The sequence below is a fragment of the Pongo pygmaeus genome, chromosome 17, assembly GCF_028885625.2.
Source record: "Pongo pygmaeus isolate AG05252 chromosome 17, NHGRI_mPonPyg2-v2.0_pri, whole genome shotgun sequence".
Classification (NCBI taxonomy): Eukaryota; Metazoa; Chordata; class Mammalia; order Primates; family Hominidae; genus Pongo; species Pongo pygmaeus.
In genome coordinates this window covers 38265386-38284099 of record NC_072390.2, presented here as the reverse complement: position 1 = coordinate 38284099, position 18714 = coordinate 38265386, and the positions used below count along the sequence as shown (strand labels likewise).

Genomic DNA, 18714 nt, shown 5'->3' with positions numbered 1-18714 from the left:
CATAATGAAAAAGGTTGTCCTTCCATCATAAATGCCGTCAGTTTGTCCAGATTGAGCAAATCCATCCTTCACTAACCTTTGAGTAACTGAAAATTACACGAAACACTAAGATGTTAAAATATCCTTTCATTTTTTTTCCTAGCTATCAAATTGTGCTATAAACATAAGATATTAGTATTTCAGAGCATGTGGAGGGGCTTTAAAGTAGGATGCTGCTCACGTGTTCACATTTGCTTATCATCAGAAAGCTCACCCCTATCCGGAATCCTTCCTTCCCCAAATCTCACTGCACTATGGGTCCAGACTCCTTGAGGTCTGGACACTGGGAACAATCTTCCTTGCAGTTGATTAGCTCCACAGAGCAGTCCTCTCACGGGTGACTAAGGAGGACACCAGCGGCTTCCCTCACCCTCACCCAGCCTTCAGCTGCCCTGACTCTCTCATAAGACATCAGTCCTTTGGAACTAATACGTTTCCATTTTAGTTCTCTTTCTCTTTTAATCCAAATGACAATTTAAAAGTAGAACATGACTGTATAGATATATTTCAGTCCTTTGTCTACTTAGCTCTGAGGCTGAACACGAATGTACAGATGCAAGAATTGAGGTGAGGACATCCGTATCCTACTCAAATCACTCTGAATACTGGTCCTTCACAGGGGTGAGAGGAGAGGATCAAGGAAGAGTGTCAAAACCCGTGTTGCTTGACAAAGTCCCGTAAAAATATGTGAGAAACCCTTCACTGTCAGTTGAGAGTGGCCACCCTGGAAACTGTCCTCAGTCCTGCAAACTTGGAACACCTCCCTTCAGGTTCCTTGTGTTTTACTGTGAATAAATGAATGAATGAATGCTGCAGAAGCCCACGTCCACTCCCATGGCACGTGCTCTCCTAGCTCCATTTGTCACCAAATATCCATTAGGCATTTACTATATGCCCAACTATGCTAGGCTCTAGCGACGTAAAGAAGGGTTGGTCCCTCGACTCGGGGTACATGTAGTCCTGTGAATAGACATATCCAATATCACGTGGAAAATAGGACACAAGTGTGCCAGCATCCCATGAGAGCAGGAGGAGGGGCTGCCTGCGAGGGCTGCAGAAGGACAGGGATTCACTGAGCGCAAAAGTGAGGGAAGGGCATTCCGGGCACAGGGGACACAGCGTGCAGAACCTCAGTCTCACAATAGCATGGCAGTGTGTGGAGGGAATGAAAAGCAAAGGGCGTGCCCAAGGCAGAAGTGCAAGGGGGCGGGATGCAGCTGGAAAGAACCCCCAGCACTGTGCTAAGGGTCATGGGCTTCCTTCCATCGGTGAGCCTCAGAGGAGCACCATGTCAGCTGTGAATTTCAGATAAATCATTCGGAAATTCCATTGCAACTGCAGAGGGGAAGATGGGCTCAAGTTGCAGAAAATAAAAGAAGATGAAGAAAGAAGGCAGAAAAAGAAAAGGGGAGGGAAATGGGAACGGAGAGGAAAATAAGGGGTGACGGGGATAGTAGATGGGAAGGGGAATTGGGGGGAGAGCAGAAAATATGGGGAGAAATTGGGGCAATGAGAAGAGGGAGAGACAGGGGTCTCAGCACATAGGAGGAGGCCATCATCGCAGGTCCCTCTGGACGGTGGCACCCACATCACCCACTACTCCTCTACTCCTGCCCTTGACACTGGACACCTACTGCTGTACTGGCAAAAAGTTGGGCTACTTATCTTTTCAAACTTCAGAGTCTATTCTTGAAATGTCTTGAAGATTTGCACCTGGGTGAAGGTCCTGATGTTAGACATTTGCTTTGGACCTTGACAGGTGGAGGTCGATTTGCAGTGAAATCAGCCAGAAGGCCCATTTGATATTCAAATGTACTGGATTTCCTCTTTACTGTTCTTTGAGAACGAGGAATGCATTCTCAGCTTCCATGCAGTGGACACAATTCAGGGCAGCATCAGCACTCAGGACTTGCCATGGAGCTGTTAGCTGAGTGCAGACACGGGCTCCGTGTGTGTGTGTGTGCGTGTGTGTGTGAGTGTGTACACACATACACATTCCCTACTAGACAGCAAGCCTCGTGAGTGTAGGGATTAGGTCTGATGATTTTAACTCCAGCACTTAGCTCAGTACCTGCCACACTAGCAAATGCTCAGTGAGGATTTCCTGAATGAAGAGTCTCTGGCGGCCACATGGCCATTAGGGACAAGTGAAGACAGAACTACAAAAAAAAGAAAATGGGAAAGAAAATCTTGTTTGATTAAAATACGAATTACGACTCTCACAAGTTTTCCTTTCAGTGGGTGACTACAAAAAAAAACCTTTCCTTTATTCTTTGGCAGCTTTCATAAGATGGGCTTGACATCTGGCAATGGTTCACTGATAACATATTTATTCTTTTTTGTTTTTGTTTTTGTTTTGTTTTGTTTTTTAGACAGATTCTTGCTCTGTCACCCGGGCTGGAGTGCAGTGGCGTGATCACTGCAAGCTCCGCCTCCCGGGTTCAAGCCATTCTCTTGCCTCAGCCTCCCAAGTAGCTGGGACTACAGGCGCCCACCACCATGCCCAGCTAATTTTTTGTATTTTTTAGTAGAGGCAGGGTTTCACCGTGTTAGCCAGAATGGTCTCAAACTCCTGACCTCGTGATTTGCCTGCCTCAGCCTCCCAAAGTGCTGGGATTACAGGCATGAGCCACCATGCCCGGCCAACATATTTATTCTTAATTAAAGCATCTACCCGTGTTACACAAAACATACAATATCAAACATGAACTATTCTATAGGAATACTAACAAGCTGGAAAACAGTATTTCCCAATACCTTTTACTCTTTTTGAATTTATAAGGTTACAGTCCAACAAAATATTCTATCAGGTGGCTCTTCACAACAATTTCCTGTTCTAGCCTGTCCCATCTTGCGGAGGAAGCAGTTCCCTGGGCCACGGTGAACGAGCTTAATACGGTCTAGGAACTCATACTTGAAACACACTCTAGTTGCATTACACAATGCAAAGAAAATTTGTGCCAGAGGAGTGCATTTCCAAAAGGGCACAACACAGCTGAAGCCCTGTATTCCTGGAGTATGCTCCCTCTTTTTCACTGTCCATTTTCCTCACTGGGGAGGCCCTGGTCACCAAAGAGAAGAACTCTAATGAAATAAATGAAAAAAGCAGAATAAAAAAGTTCTGCTTCAGGATGCATAAGAAAAATTTCCTAAGAAACTAATTTTAGGTAGAAGAATTTTATAAAATATTCCAAAATAAGATCATGTTCCAGTGGACATACTGTAGTCATCCAAGACAGCCTTGAGGCCATGAGAAAATATAGTCAATATAGGGAACAGGCAGGTGGAGGATGTTGTGAGGACGGGAGGGGTGAGCAGCAGTTTCCCTTCCCCACGACCTCCCTCACCTGTCTTCTCCAAGCCCCACTCTGTCTTGGCAATAGTGAAGCTTGTGTTGGACTGATTTCTGTTTTTTGTTGTTGTTGTTGTTTTTGGTGTGGGGGCAGATGGAGCGCAGACAGAGTTTTGTTCTTGTTGCCCAGGCTGCAATGCAGTGGCACAATCTCGGCTCAGTGCAACCTCTGCCTCCAGGGTTCAAGCGATTCTCCTGCCTCAGTCTCCTGAGTAGCTGGGATTACAGGCACCTGCCACCATGCCCAGCTAATGTTGGACTGATATCTTATGAGCCTTAAGCCTTCCTCAAATCCCCTTCTCCCTGGCTGCTTTCTTGAGTTATTGGACATCTGACAGCAACAAGCCCCCCTCCTGTAACTTCCTGCCACCCCAACAAAATTGGGACCCAAAGTAGTGGCTTGGATTAGTTTTGTCCTGGCAAGAATTAACTTCCAAGGTCCACCCATTACTATCATTTCATGAAGGAGAGATTTAGAAGCTAAGATGTAACTTAATTACTCAGACAGCAGCGCTCTTTTAATGGTGCATGTTAAAATGGGAGAAAAAATGAAATGTAAAATAATTCAGCCTGATAATGGAGCTTCATATATTCACACAGCGACCTCTATTTAGGGTTTGGCAGATGTAATGTTGATGTCTTCGGGCATAGTACAGGGGAATGGAGGAGAAACAGATTGCCTGCTGATAGCATTAAAGTGTCAATTTACTCACAACACATATGCCTGAGCCATCCTGGCATCGATTTGAATGTCCGTTGCAATTGCAGGGAACACACCGTCCGGTATACAAGCCTTTATGATCCCGATAGTATCCAGGGCTACAACCCTATTTTTCAAACAAAGTGTTTAATCAGTACGAAGAAAGAAAACAATTACTATCCAAAGCATGTGACACCTCTCACTGTGAAGCATTCACATCATTTTTATTTTTTAGAGACAGGGTCTCACTCTGCTGCCCAGGCTGGAGTGTAGTGACTATTCACAGATGTGATCATAGTGCACTTGAGTCTCGGGCTCCTGGGCTCAAGCAATCCTCCTGCCTCAGCCTCCAACGTAGCTGGAACCACAGGCACGCGCACCACTGAGCCCGGATGAAGCATTCATTTTTCAAACCTTCTTTCCTTCAGTCAGTGTGAATATTTTTAATTTCAACCACCTGTCATGTCCACTTCTTTTTTCTCAAGCTGTTTGGTTTTCATGCCCTGGTGGGAGTGTGAGATGCATGGGTGGGGAAATCAGAGATGGGGCACGTGTGGAGGTGGGGGGTGAGAAGGGGCTCCTCTCTTCTCACAACTGTTTTGAGGGCAGGTGGAGAAGGTGGAAATGGACAAATAAAGAGACTCATCCTTAGAGGGGAGGACATCTAAGCAAATCACTTCAAGTCCAAATTATCTTTGGCTAGCTGTTTTCTCTCCAAGTGTGGGTTTGGGCTGGTGAGGGGGCAGTATAGGAAGAGGAGTGTGTTGGGGGAATAGGAGTCTTAACTGAGATTTAGACAATCATGCCACAATCAGTGGAGTCACTTTATTGCCACTCACTAGGCCATGGGCAACAGAGAAGCCAGGGGAGGGGAGTGTGCATGAGGTTCTCATACAGGACTGTTCACGAACATCTGGTCCACCCGAACACACAGAGGCTCAGCCTGAGGGACTCTCCTTGGGTTGGTGTTGTTTCCTTGTTCAATCGTGATTTGATTATTTCTATCTCCTGTATATTATCTCTTTCCAGTATAATACAAGTTATGCATTTTCATCTGGATGAAAAGAATTATAATTTTCTTTTCATGAACTAATATCTTTTTAAAAGGATTCTAGTTAAGAATCCCTCCAATAGAAAAAAAACCAATTCTTCTTATACCAGCCATTAAAATTATTTAGATTTCTGTCTTTAAAGGAAATTATAGACATGTCCTTTATTTTGGCAGAGCAAATCAGTGCACAGATTCAAATCACATATTGGCTGGTTGTGGTGGCTCAAGCCTATAATTCCAGCACTTTGGGAGGCCGAGGCGGGTGGAACACTTGAGCCCAGGAGTTCAAGATCAGCCTGGGCAACATGGTGAAACCTCGTCTCTACTAAAAAATACAACAATTAGCCGGGCATGGTGGCACATGCCTATAGTCCCAGCTACTCGGGAGGTTGAGGTGGGAGGATCGCTTGAACCTGAGAGGTGGAGGTTGCAGTGAGCCACGACTGCGCCACCACACTCCGGCCTGGGCAACAAGAGTGAAACCCTGTCTAATAAATAAATAAATAAATAAATAAATAAAATCAGATATTGTCCCTAATTTGTTTCTCTGATCTCCTATATACCCTATCTTGAAAGCATCAGGAAAACTATTTCAAGATAAAGGATAGTCTTTTATCAAATCTTCTTTAAATAGCACATATGTCTGTAAAACTTGGAAACTATACTCAAAGGAAATCTTGAAGTGGACAGTCCATTCTTATTCACTCATGGCCATAAAGGTCTCTACCTGGTCCAGTGGAAGAGAGAAAGAAGCCACCTGACAGGAGAGAGAGGCAGAAGCCTCATGTGCTCTGGGAGTGCAATCTCCCAGGTGTTGCTAGAACCCCTTCCAAAATTACCAATGAATATAGATCATGCACAATAAGACCATAGTTTCCAATATAATGTTCCTTTAAGCTATTAGGAACCATGTTTAGGGCAAAGAGTACATTGCAAATAAATAGATTATGTTGCTATATGAATAGGCTTGCCTAAAGGAGAATCAAACTATGAAAGGAATGTTATTTTGCTGAAAGCACAACTGAGATTTACATGTGAACGAAATGCAGCCAATGATGGTGTCATTGTATCTATTATACAATCTGTCCTAATAAGTGGCAAGTAACTTATAATTATCAGTGTATATCACATTACCTGCTTACAAAATAATCACATTGGGTAAAGAACAAGTTATTCAAATAAGCAGATAGATCTGGTTAGTTTATGACAACATGCCTGAGAAAAAAGCCTTAATTAAACATGCTTTGGGGGAGTATAGTCTATCTTGATTAAAACTAAATCACCCATCTTAATTTGCTTTTGATTACAAGCAGAAAATATACTTTGCAAGAGTTACATATCATGTGACTCTGAGGATTTGTCAGTTACTCAAATAGAATCATTTTTCCACCTCTTATAAAGCAAGCAAAACCACATTCTACAAAAAGTCAGTTCAAGTATTCAGATTATATTGAACACTCACTTTTAAATGAAAATGAATGTGTTCTAATACATTATTTCAATACAGGGGTTTTATAACTAGTTAACATGATGATGTTTTATGTTAAGTTTTCCAGTAAACTTTTGTAATACAAATTATATACAAATGATAAGATTATGTCCCTAATCCAGTTTCCAGGGCTGTATCTGTAGCCATAGGATCTATTTCTCTGTAAGAATACATGCAGCATCCAGAAAGTTTAAAGAGAGCAGAATTTCTTAATGTTTCATGCCTGGCAAATGGAAGCACGTCTTTTAGATATTATGCAAACTTTGATCACTTTTCTTAAGCATTGGATTTCACTCTTTCTCATTTTTTCCCCCCGGGGGTAAATTTTCTTCCAAGTAGCATTTGGAAAGCTATAGGCACTGGACTCTTTTGTTCTGAGGCTTGGGATGGTCTCTAAAGGGCATAAGGTTTCATCGTATATTAACATCCCGCAAGCAGTCCAGCTCTTAACCGTCTCAGCATTTCCAGGTGGGCTGATGTTAATGGGGTCTGCGGTTAATAGCTCGGGAGAGCAATCTGTCAGGCACTGTAATAAACACTGCCAGTCAAGGCGACTGGGAGGCCATCAGCCCCTCCTCAGTCCACCCATTTACTCATTAATCACCATAACTGAACTTAAAATGTCACAAAGCTGGAAACTCTTCCCCATCCCAAACCAAAACTTAAAAGGACGTTACCTTGCTGGGTCTAAACTCCACATAACTCGCTTGCAGTTGACTTTGACCGGGAGGCTGAAGAAATGGCACCCTTTGCTGCTGTGAACTGTAGCCCAGACATTGCCCCAGGGCTGCCCCAAAGACCCACAGCCATCCCGTGCTGCGAGCTGACCGCCTCACTGCTGAAGGCATCCTGGTTCCTGGGCGTCCGCTGGCTGCGCAGGAACCTTTGCCTCTTCCTCTTATACCTGCCCTTCCTGCTCAGTGCCTGGGCCTGCCTGACTCAGGTAAGGAAGGCTGTCTGCGGTAGGGGCCCCACCTTTAAACTTCACACATGAGTCAGCCTGTGCCAGAGCGCACATAACAGTCCCGCAGGTAAGCGCACCGCTCTGTAATTCCTGTGAGGTGGGGCGGGCATCACCTTCCACCCACCTCACCCTGCAGACACCCTAAATCACAGGCTGAGTCACGGGCAGGGAACACGCCCTGGGTAGGAGGGTGGAAATCCAGAGTCCCTCTCTTTCCCTCGGGCTATCAATTTTAATCAGGCTAGAAAAGAGATGGAGGAAGGGGAAGAATGTAGGCAACCTGTGGGCTAAATATTACAACTTTGGAGTCCCCAGAAGACCACGGCAGGTCAGATTTGTTTTTGCAGGTTTAAAAAGTGGGAACTCGTATGTGCAGATCACCTTGGGGTTTTCGGCTACCAGGGGGCAAGGAAAGAAAGTGAAAGGTTTTGCTAAGCCTACGTACTTATGCGTGTATGGAATACACAGAATGAGTGTTTGCTACTTTTATTAATCATGCTAACATTGTGCTTTTGCCCTGATCTTTAAGAAAAGACATATTTATAGCCAGAGAAATTAAATAGTTTCATTTTATGGCACATTTTAATCATCTGAAGACAGCTCTGGTTGACTGGACCTCAAACAATGAGAGACCTGCTGCAAGCTAGAACATAATGTCCTCTAAGAAATCCAGGATATTCTCTGGAATTCAACTCTACTGGGGAGTTGAGAGCGGGTGGAGGGAGGTTCCGGATTAGAGAAAGGTATAAGGTCAGTTATTGGGAAAGCAGGGGCTCAAATACTAAGATGCTGACAGGTGAGCTCCTTCATTTAAAAAATATTTTATTTTAAAAATTGATAAATAATAATGATAAATACTTATGGAGTACATAGTGATGTTGTGACACATACAACGTTTAGTGATGAGACAAGGTAATTAGCATATCCATCATCTCAAACACTGATCATTTCTTTGTGTTGGGAATAGTCAATATCCTCCTTCTAGCTATTTGAAACACTTTATTTTCCTACTCTGAATTTCTCTAACCCTCAGCATCTATTGAACTCCTGTGGCTTTCCTATGAATTCTGAGACACTGATGATGTCTTTTTCACATTTAATTCCTGAAGGGAGTCTAGGTAAGATATAAGATAAGCCCTGCAGAAACTTGAACAGAGAAACAATAGACAGAGGGCCCTAAACCATTCTGCAGTGCTGGACAGCAGCCAAAAACGGCCACAGGAGCTCCCTAGGGAAATGTTGTGGATGGGAAAACTTCCTACCTGACAAGAGTCACCAGCGTAGGCAGGGGGGCAGGCACAGATTTCCACAGCAAGTGCTATGTGTCCACTTCCTGTGTCAGAGGCTTCCTCTAGCCCCACCTCACTCAGGGTGAGCCTTTGAGTCTCTGTGAAGTGGAGGCCTTGGATGCGCACATCTGCCAGTCTAGACAGCACTGTCATCAGCTCCTCCCTAGACACCGGGGCACGGCTGCTGGCATGTCTGAAGTTTCCCTACACATGGAAACAGAAAGGTAGGGTCTTCCTTAGGCAGGCTCACTTCCAGGGGTTCCTTAGAGGCAGACACCCCGAATGAATCAAAGACAAGACACTTAAAATGCATAGGGAGAAATGAAATAAGATGGGGAAATACCTGCCTCCTGGACTATTTACATTTAGAAGTCAGGTGTCCTGGGTTATTCCCATGAAGGAAGGAAAAAAAATGAAGGCAGGGAATAAGGGGCAATAAAATGAAATAAAATTCCCAGTGTCCTACTTATCTTTTAAATGTGCTTTTGTTTGTGCAAACATAAGGTGAGTGAGAAAGAGGGAAGGAAGGCATATGGAAACTGACTGAGTCATGCAGCTCAGGTCATTCATTAAACGTACACATCAGTGACAGAAAATACAATCTTTTCTTGCACAAATGTTTATATTATTCTATTTTAATTGTTAATGTGGTAAAAAACACACGACATGAAATTTACCATCTTAACCATTTTAACTTATAGTTAACAGTATTGTTAACTATAAGCACAACATTGCACAACAGATCTCTAGAACTTACCAGCTTGCAAAAGGGAAACTCCGTATACATTGAACAATTCCCTTTTTCCCTCCCCAGCCCCTGGCAACCACTATTCTAATTTCTGTTGCTAAGAATTGACTATTTCAGATAACTCATATAAGTGGAATCATGAAGTGTTCGTTCTTTTGTGACTGGCTTGTTTCACTTAGCATAAGGTTCTCAGGGTTCATCTATATTGTAGCCTATGACAGAATTTCCTTCATTTTTAAGGGGGAATAATGTTCCATTGTATATGTCTCTATATACCACATTTTCTTTGTCTATTCATCTGTTGATGGACATTTGGTTGCTTCTTGGCTATTGTGAATAATGCTGCAATGAACATGAATGTGCAAATATCTTGTGAAGATCCTGTTTTCAGTTATTTTAGATAGATATCCAGAAGTGGGACTGCTGGAGCATATGGTAATCCTACTTTTAATTTTCTGAGGAACTTCCATAGTGTTTCCACAGTGGATGCACCACTTCACATTCCCACCAAGAGGGTCGAAGGGTCCCAAATTCACCACACTCTTGTCAACACTTGCTATGTTCTGTTTGGTAATTTTTGTTTGCTTTTTTTTTGAGACAAAGTCTTGCTCTGTCACCCAGGCTGGAGTGCAGTGGTGTGATCTCAGCTCACTGCAACCTCTGCCTCCCGAGTTCAAGTGATTCTCCTGCCTCAGCCTCCCAAGTAGCTGGGATTATAAGCACATGCCAGTACACCTGGCTAATTTTTGTATTTTTAGTAGAGACAGGGTTTCGCCATGTTGGCCAGGCTAGTCTCAAACTCCTGACCTCATGATCTGCCCACCTCAGCCTCCCAGAGTGCTGCGATTACAGGTGTGAGCCACTGCACCTGACCTAATTTTTTTTTAATGTATTTTTGGTAGAGACGAGGTTTTCCCATTGTTGGCCAGGCTGGTCTTGAACTCCTGACTGCAGGTATGTGCCACCACATGGCTAATTTTTTGTATTTTTAGTAGAGATGGGGTTTCATGGTGTTAGCCAGGATGGTCTCAATCTCCTGACCTCATGATCTGCCCACCTCAGCCTCCCAAAGTGCTGGAATTACAGGCATGAGCCATTGCACCTGGCCTCCAAAAGCCTGCCTTTTTAACCTTTATATTTTGTTGCCCTTGTTGAACTCAGTTTTTACATCTCTTAAATAGGCACAGTAATACCTAATGTCTTGGGGCTATCATTATAATTAAGGTAAATTAAATGATACAATATATATAAAGTGTTCAGCACCATTCTTAACAAATGGTAGCTATTACTAACATACAAATATTATGCTTATATAATTTTAATTTATATTTTAGCAGCTTAAGGAATAATTTACATACAATAATATTCCCTCATTTTAAGCGTACAATTTGTAATAAATTTACGGAAGCATGCAATCATCATCATAATGTAATTTTAGAACATTTCTATTACCTTAAAAAGAACCCTTGCATCAATTTGTAGTCACTACCCATTACCACCCTCAAACCCCGGCAACCACTAATCTACATTCTGTCTCTATGCATGTGTCCATGCTGGACAATTTATATAAATGCCAGCTTAATTTCAATAGTATACAAAAACTTTGTTTCTATTAGTATCATTCCCTCCTCTTCTCTTGTATGTTACTATCATACAAATTGCATCTTTATACATTGTGTGCCATTTCCAGATGGCTGCAAGGCTTTGAGTAATTTCCAGAGTTCTGAAAACGTTGATTCTGACCTTTTTTTCCCTGTTTGCCAGTTCTCTCATTGCTTTTATGAAGGACAGAATTTTTAGAGATTCTCTATCATTTTACTGATATCCTGTCTCACATAAGTAGAATCATGCAATATGATATTTCTTTTGTGTCTTGTAGCAAGTATCAATATTTTGTTTCTTTTATTGCCAGATAGTATTCCATTGTATAGATGTACCTTTTCAGAAACATTAAAATATGTCTGCAAGTTCAAAGTACTCAAAAAGTTTCACCCAGAGGTACTAGACATATTTAATAATATAAATGGAACACTATTTTTAAGGAATAGTTGTAACCAAATAAGTATAACAAAATGTTTTATGATCTGACGAGCTTTCCTTTATTTTGCTAGTATTACTCTTATTTCTTTGGATGTAAAACATTTTTATAGCTTTTCTGTTCATTCATCCTAAGCATATGTTGAACATTAACCAGGTCTCAGGCACTGAGGGAGACCTGAGGATGACAGGGAGCTATGTCATAGCATTTACAAGCTCACAGGTTTTTTGTTTGTTTGTTTGTTTGAGACAGGGTCTCACTCTGTTGCCCAGGCTGGAGTGCAGTGGCGTGATCATGGCTCACTGCAGCTTTGACCTCCTGGGCTCAAGCGATCCTCCCACCTCAGCTTCCCAAGTAGCTGGGATTACAGGCACACCCCACCATGCCTATTGAATTTTGCTTTTGTGCAGACAGAGTTTTGCCATCTTGCCCAGGCTGACTCACAGGGTTTTTAAGATATGGATAATTAATTGTGAAATGGGAGAGAAAGTGTAAAAAGGCTGGACAGATGGTACCAAGAAAGCCACATGAGCATCAAACACTCCACATTTTATATAATTCATATTTTGAAGCTATACAAGTTGGGTATCTCTTCTCTGAAATGTTTGTGACCAGAAGTGATCCAAGTTTCAGAATTTTTTTTTTTTTATTTTGGAACATTTGCATTGTATTTACCCACTGAGAATTTCTAATCTGAAAATCTGAAAGCTGAAATGCTCCAATGAGCATTTCCTTTGAGTGTCATGTTGGTGCTCAAAATATTTTGCATTTTGGGACATTTTGGATTTTGGATTTTCAGATTAAGGATGCTCAACCTGTATATATAAACTTATATTTACATAAATAGAATCCATATTTTAAAATTCTTAAAATGAGTAAAAATCATGATTGTCCGAAATAATTAGGTCACAAAACAGAAAGGACCATCCCATGATTGCTCTTCCTTTACCTCGACCACCTGCACTCGTCCATGATGCAGCCGGTCTGGCCGTGGGGTGTTTGTCTCCTCATAGATGATGGACATGTGCTGACCCTGTTTAAAGAAAACCATGAATGTGTTAGTACCTTCACTGGGATCTTTCAAGATTTATAACTGATCTAAGAAAACATTTCTATGGTCTACATCATATGACATACCTGACTTAAAAAAAATAGTTCAGAATTAACTGACTGGCAAAAATATTAGTGACATGGAAATAGAATAATTATAAGTAACACAGTGTCTTTTCACAAATAGGAAATCAGGAAAATTGCCTTGGCCAAAAATAGCTTAAAAAGATGGAATTTTTTTTTCTTTTTTTTTTTTTTTTGGCAGGGACAGAATCTCACTCTCTTGCCCATGCTGGAGTGAAATAGCACAACCTCGGCTCACTGCAACCTCTGCCATCCGGGTTCAAGAGATTCTCCTGCCTTAGCCTCCCTAGTAGCTAGGATTACAGGTGCTCACCACCACACCCTTCTTATTTTTGTATTTTTAGTAGTTTCACCATGTCGGCCAGGCTGGTATCAAACTCCTGACCTCAAGTGATCCACCTGTCTTGGCCTCCCACAGTGCTGGGATTACAGGTGTGGGCCACCACACCTGGCAGAAAAAAAAACTTTTTTAACTATGCCTTGCAGTCAATGCAGGAAGTGCTGTTTTCATTACTGCCCACCGAACCAGCCTGTGATGGGAAGAAAGTGCTTTGGTGGGTGGGTTACTGAGGAGGGTGGACAGGGCAGAGGGTTGGCCCATGCAGGGAGCTGTAGCTGGCATGTGGAGCGAGAAATTCCCCTGCTGCCTCCCCCTGTGGGACCCAGCTTCACTCGCTCTCAGCCTCCAGCCCACCCCATTATGGTGGCTCACATGTGCATCTTAACAGGGCAGGGTGGGGTGGCCAGCACTACTGTACCAGCACCCTACCATCAACAACCCTACTGCAAAAACACACACATGTCCCAGCTTTTCTGCTGTAGCACCAAACCCTAAAGGGGTTTGGTATTTCATTAGGGCTGGTATTTCAGAAAGAAGGCCATTACCTAGGATCACATATCATTTAAAACCTCAATCTAAGAAACATGCCCTAGAGGCTCTTAATTACAGTGGATTAGAACAAAGCAGCAGGGAAAATGTTTTGTGAGCCTAAATTATTTTCCATGTTTGAAGGTAAAATTAAACAGAAAATTTGGTCATTACCTCTCAGTGAATTCCAATGGTTTGCATAATAAACTCCTTGGCAGTAAAAAAATAGGCCTGGCCTGAACTATAAGATGCTCTTCAAAAACATGAAACTGAAATACAGCACTGCTGTGACTGTGTTTTTACTGGGTAGCTATTTTTCCTTAGACTATAACTCTAAAATCTTTGCTGCTTTATCTTCAAGATATTCTGCAAAGGTTCCTTGGAGTTTTTAAAACAGTTTAGTAGATTTTCATACCAGTAAAAACAAAACAACACAGCACTGCCTGAACACAAATATCTACCAAGAATATGCTGTGATGAGGTGAGTGTGACTTGTTGGTCCCTGTATACAGTACATGACATGAGAAAACCTTTCCCAAAGCTATCATTACATCGCATTAATCACACCCCATAAACCAGAAATAGAGCCGACTTCAGGCAATGGCACTCTACCCTATGTTTAGGGTATTATGCCCTGTGTTGTGGGGAATTCAAAGTAGGATGTGATACTACCCTTGCCCTCAAAGAATTTTCTAGACTGCTGCACTGCATTGTGTGCCAGGCACATAGTGTGTGGATGTTGTTACCTCCTTTCTCAAAAAACGAACGTCCCCTCAGTCATGGGTGGACTACTTGAGGTCAGGAGTCTGAGACCACCCTGGCCAAAGTGGTGAAACCTCATCTCGAAAGAAAATACAAAAATTAGCCAGGCATGGTGGCCCATGCCTATTATCCCAGCTACTCAGGAGGCTGAGGCAGGAGAATTGCTTGAACCAGGGAGGCAGACTAAAAATCCTGTTATAGCATCAACCCCTTCCAGACTTGTTTTCAATGACTCTGCACACACTGATGATACAGCCCCATTGGACTGGTCATCCATGAGCACAGCCTCCTGCCCTGTACCACCCCCGAGTCCTGTTAGCCTTAGTCCCTGCCCCTGGAAGGGCACTTGTCTTCTTATGCCCATTCTTAAAGACTTAGCTCAAAATGAACCACAAAGTCTTCTAAGGGCCTCTCAGACCACATGACTCCCATTCCCCCTACCGAGACCCCAGCACTGAGAGGGCCTTGTTTGGACTCTCCTCCAACAGTTACCGTTCAGTGGGTTGGAGTTCCTGGCATATTTCTCTAATCTCCCCTCCTTTTGAGAAAAGGGGTCACCTGTCCTTTACAGAGTCCAACAATATGATTTTGCCCCATGGGAAGGATTCAAAGACATTTACGAAACGAAATTGAAAGACAGAAACATAAAAAATGCTTAATATGTGGCTGGACATGTGGCTCACGCCTGTAATCCCAGAGCTTTGGGAGGCTGAGCAGGCAGAATTGCTTGAGCCTAGGAGTTTGAGGCCAGCCTGGGCAACATAGTGAGATCTATTTCTACAAAAATTAAAATTAAAAAATTAGCTGGCCATGGTGGTGTGTGCCTATAACCCCAGTGCTTGGGGAGGCCAAGGCAGGAGGATTGCTTGAGGCCAGGAGTTCAACTCCAGCCTGGGCAACGCAGTGAGACCCTGTCTCTACAAAAATAAAAAAAGTTAAAAAAAAAGTTTAACACGAGGCAGTAACTTGTGAGAGGCAAAAGCAAAATATGGTTAAGTATTTTGGAGGCAGAGAAGACAGACACCATTTGGTCAGAGGAGGCAGGATCCTGAAAAGATGCTACATGCTTTCAACTTTCATTTAGTTTCTGCAAAATGTTGGAAATGATTTAATCTAAACTTTTTGTAGGCCACATATCAAGATGTCCTAAATTTAGATCTGCACCAACTGCAACCGCCACTTCCTGCCACTTAGGTCATGCTCTGATACCTACAGTGAGCTGTACATCCGGCTTCTTTTCCAGAAGAACCATGTCACCAGGCAAGCCGAAGGACTTGGCTTGGTAAGTGAGGTAACCACCATACGAAGAAACCTAAAATGGAATTAATAGCATCAATAGCACAAGCATTAAAAGAGACGATGTCAACATCAACCCACATAAAAAGCACTTAGGCACACAAAGTGTAGAAAGAAACACACTCGACCTGGTAACAAGGGTTGTATCTAGGAGGTGGGGTTGAGGATGGTATTTTTTCTACTTTATGCTATTTTTAATGTCATTTGAAATGTTTAGCATGAACATGATTGAGTTTTACAAGCAAGAAGATACCTTTATTAAAAAGAAAACTACAGCTGGGTGTAGTAGCTCATGCCTATAATCTCAGTACTTTGGGAAGCCAAGGCAGAAGGATCACTTGAGGTCAGGAGTTAGGGACAAGCCAGGGCAATATAGCGAGACCCTGTCTCTACAAAAATATTTAAAAATTAGCCAGGTGTGGTGGTGTACACCTGTAGTCCCAGTTACTCAGGAAGCTGAGGTGGAAAGATCGCTTGAGCCCAGGAGTTTTTTTGGTTTTTTTGTTTTTTTTTTAATTATTATTATACTTTAAGTTTTAGGGTACATGTGCACAATGTGCAGGTTAGTTACATATGTATACATGTGCCATGCTGGTGTGCTGCACCCATTAACTCGTCATTTAGCATTAGGTATATCTCCTAATGCTATCCCTCCCCTCTCCCCCCACCCCACAACAGTCCCCAGAGCCCAGGAGTTTGAGGCTGCAGTGAGCTATTATTGTACCACTGCAGTGCAGCTTGGGCAACAGAACAAGACCCTATCTCTTAACAAAAAAAAAAAAAAAAAAAAAAAAGAAAGTAAGAAAAATAATAGTCATATTCCTTTTTTTTTTTCTATATGATTACTAAACCAAAATGTTTATTTAACCCACAACTATTCTAGGAAATCTAGGCCATTGGTTTCTTTTTTAACTGAGAGAACTGGATACCTATCAGTCACAAAATGAACCTCTAAAAATAAAGTTTCTCCAAAAACAATTCTCCTGAAAGCAGATGGTGAACATTTCCCAAATTATTGTGAGTTCTGCTGGGTACAGTAGCCATGGCTGACAACTCCAGCAGGTGCACAGACCTCTCAATGTCTCACAAGCAGCATGATGGTGGTGAGGACATGGAATGAATGGTCACAGTTTTCTGACAGCTACTTCACACCTTGGGTCCTGACACCTCCCACTCTTAAAGTAAAACACAATCAAGAAGGAAGAAGTGACAGAAGGATGAAAATCACAGGCAAGGTCACCTCTGATTAGACAGAACAAAATAACCTATAGGAAAATGCCAACAACTTAGAGCAGGCAGGGGAAAGAAGCCACACTCTTCTAGGATCCCATTCAACAGAAGCTTTTCCCTAGAGTCTGTAACCTGACAAAGCCTTACAGAGCTTTGATCTTCAAGCCTGGAAGTATTCCAAGGCAATGTCTTGAATTATTATCATGATTAAGTATTGCTGTTTTGATGGGCTTAAAGTGGTTTTAAAAACATGGCCACAGATTCTTTGCACTCCTGCCTTCAAGAGGTGGGGCTTAATTCCCTCTCCTCCTTTTTGTTTTGTTTTGTTTTGTTTTGTTTTAGACAGAGTCTCACTCTGTCGCCCAGGCTGGAGTGCAATGGCTCAAGCTCAGCTCACTGCAATCTCCACCTCCCAGGTTCAAATGATTCTCCTGGTTCCGCCTCCCGAGTAGCTGGGACTACAGGCGCCTGCCACCATGCCCAGCTAATTTTTGTATTTTTAGTAAAAACAGGTGTTTCATCATGTTAGCCAGACTGGTCTCAAACTCCTGACCTCAGATGATCCACTTGTCTCAGCCTCCCAAAGTGCTGGGATTACAGGCGTGAGCCACCAAATTCCCCTCCCTTTGAGTGTGGGCTGGGCTTAGTGACTCGCTGCTAATGAATAGAATAAAGGAGAAGTGAGGGCATGGCAGCTCTGAAATTAGGTTACAAAAACACTGCAGCTTCTGTCTTGAGCTAGCTCTCTCTCTCTCTCTCTCTCCCCCACCCTCTTACCTACCCCCCATAAGTTGCTTTGGGAGAAGCCAGCTGTCATGTCATGAGGACCCTCAGGTAGCCTATGGAGGGTCTCACGTGATGAGAAATGGAGGCTTCCAGCCCACAGCTAGCCAGAAGCAGAGGCCTGCTAACAGCCATGTGGGTGAGCTTGGAAGCAGATGCTGCAGTCCCAGGGGACTACAGCCCTGGTTGACATCTTGAGAGTAACCTAGGAACACTCTGGGCCATCCCCTCCTGAATTCCTCATCCAAGATAATCATTATTGCTTTAAGCTGCAAAGTGTTGGAGTAATTTGTTACATAGCAATAGATAATCAACACATGGGCCCATCATATAGCGGTAAAGAGGAGTATTAAGTGAGAGAGAAGTGGGATCATAGGACAGAGGCAACATTTCCCACACTCAGATGTCAAAACCCACAGTCCTTCACCCAGAAGACAAAGTTAGAGACCTTAGGCCAATGAGACCCTATTATTTTAGTCCTCCTAATGTGAGAATTTGGCATCCCCTGAGCCACGCCCTGTGAAATCCACCCGTTAGCAAGTTCCACCCTTGCTAAGAAACTTATGTCACCTCATGTTTCCACATGAAGCCTGCATTTCTGTCCTCATAAAATGGGTGGAGGTGGCCAGCCTCTGGCATAATAACTCATGCAGCAAAGGAAGAGCAAGTGCTTTTTAAGTTCCTGAGGAGTGTGTAACTATGCGATCCTACTTAGGAAAGTCAAACTGCCACCAGATCCTGCGTTTCTTTTAATAAGCTTGTGAGTCACTTGTCAGCTTTTGTTTTCCTAACAAAGAGGCTTTCTTCTGCCTTAAAATAAAGAATTATCAGCATTGGCATTTAAAAGCACGCATGTCCCATTTGCAATAGATATTATTTAAATGGTTATTTCCCTGGAGGAAAATTCTTTGACATTAGGTAAAAACTGAGAAAAACGTTGTGGGTGATTTCCTTTGCTGGTAGTTCATGCA

At 42.8% G+C, this 18714-nt stretch overlaps 1 protein-coding gene across 5 annotated transcripts in view; it reads right to left on the bottom strand.

Moving 5' to 3' along the window:
* The window catches only part of LAMA3 (laminin subunit alpha 3), a 284588-nt gene that overhangs the window by 74283 nt on the left and 191591 nt on the right, over positions 1-18714 (bottom strand). For 4 of the 5 annotated variants that reach the window (XM_063653496.1, XM_054461048.2, XM_063653497.1 and 1 more), the window contains exons 36-39: positions 15648-15746; positions 12620-12703; positions 8858-9088; positions 4105-4218 (exon numbers count right to left, since the gene is read on the bottom strand). In XM_063653496.1, the coding sequence (XP_063509566.1) occupies positions 4105-4218; positions 8858-9088; positions 12620-12703; positions 15648-15746 (528 nt within the window). Of the gene's footprint in view, positions 1-4104; positions 4219-7308; positions 7510-8857; positions 9089-12619; positions 12704-15647; positions 15747-18714 lie in introns of those variants that run through there. The other variant, XM_054461051.2, reaches the window with a different exon arrangement.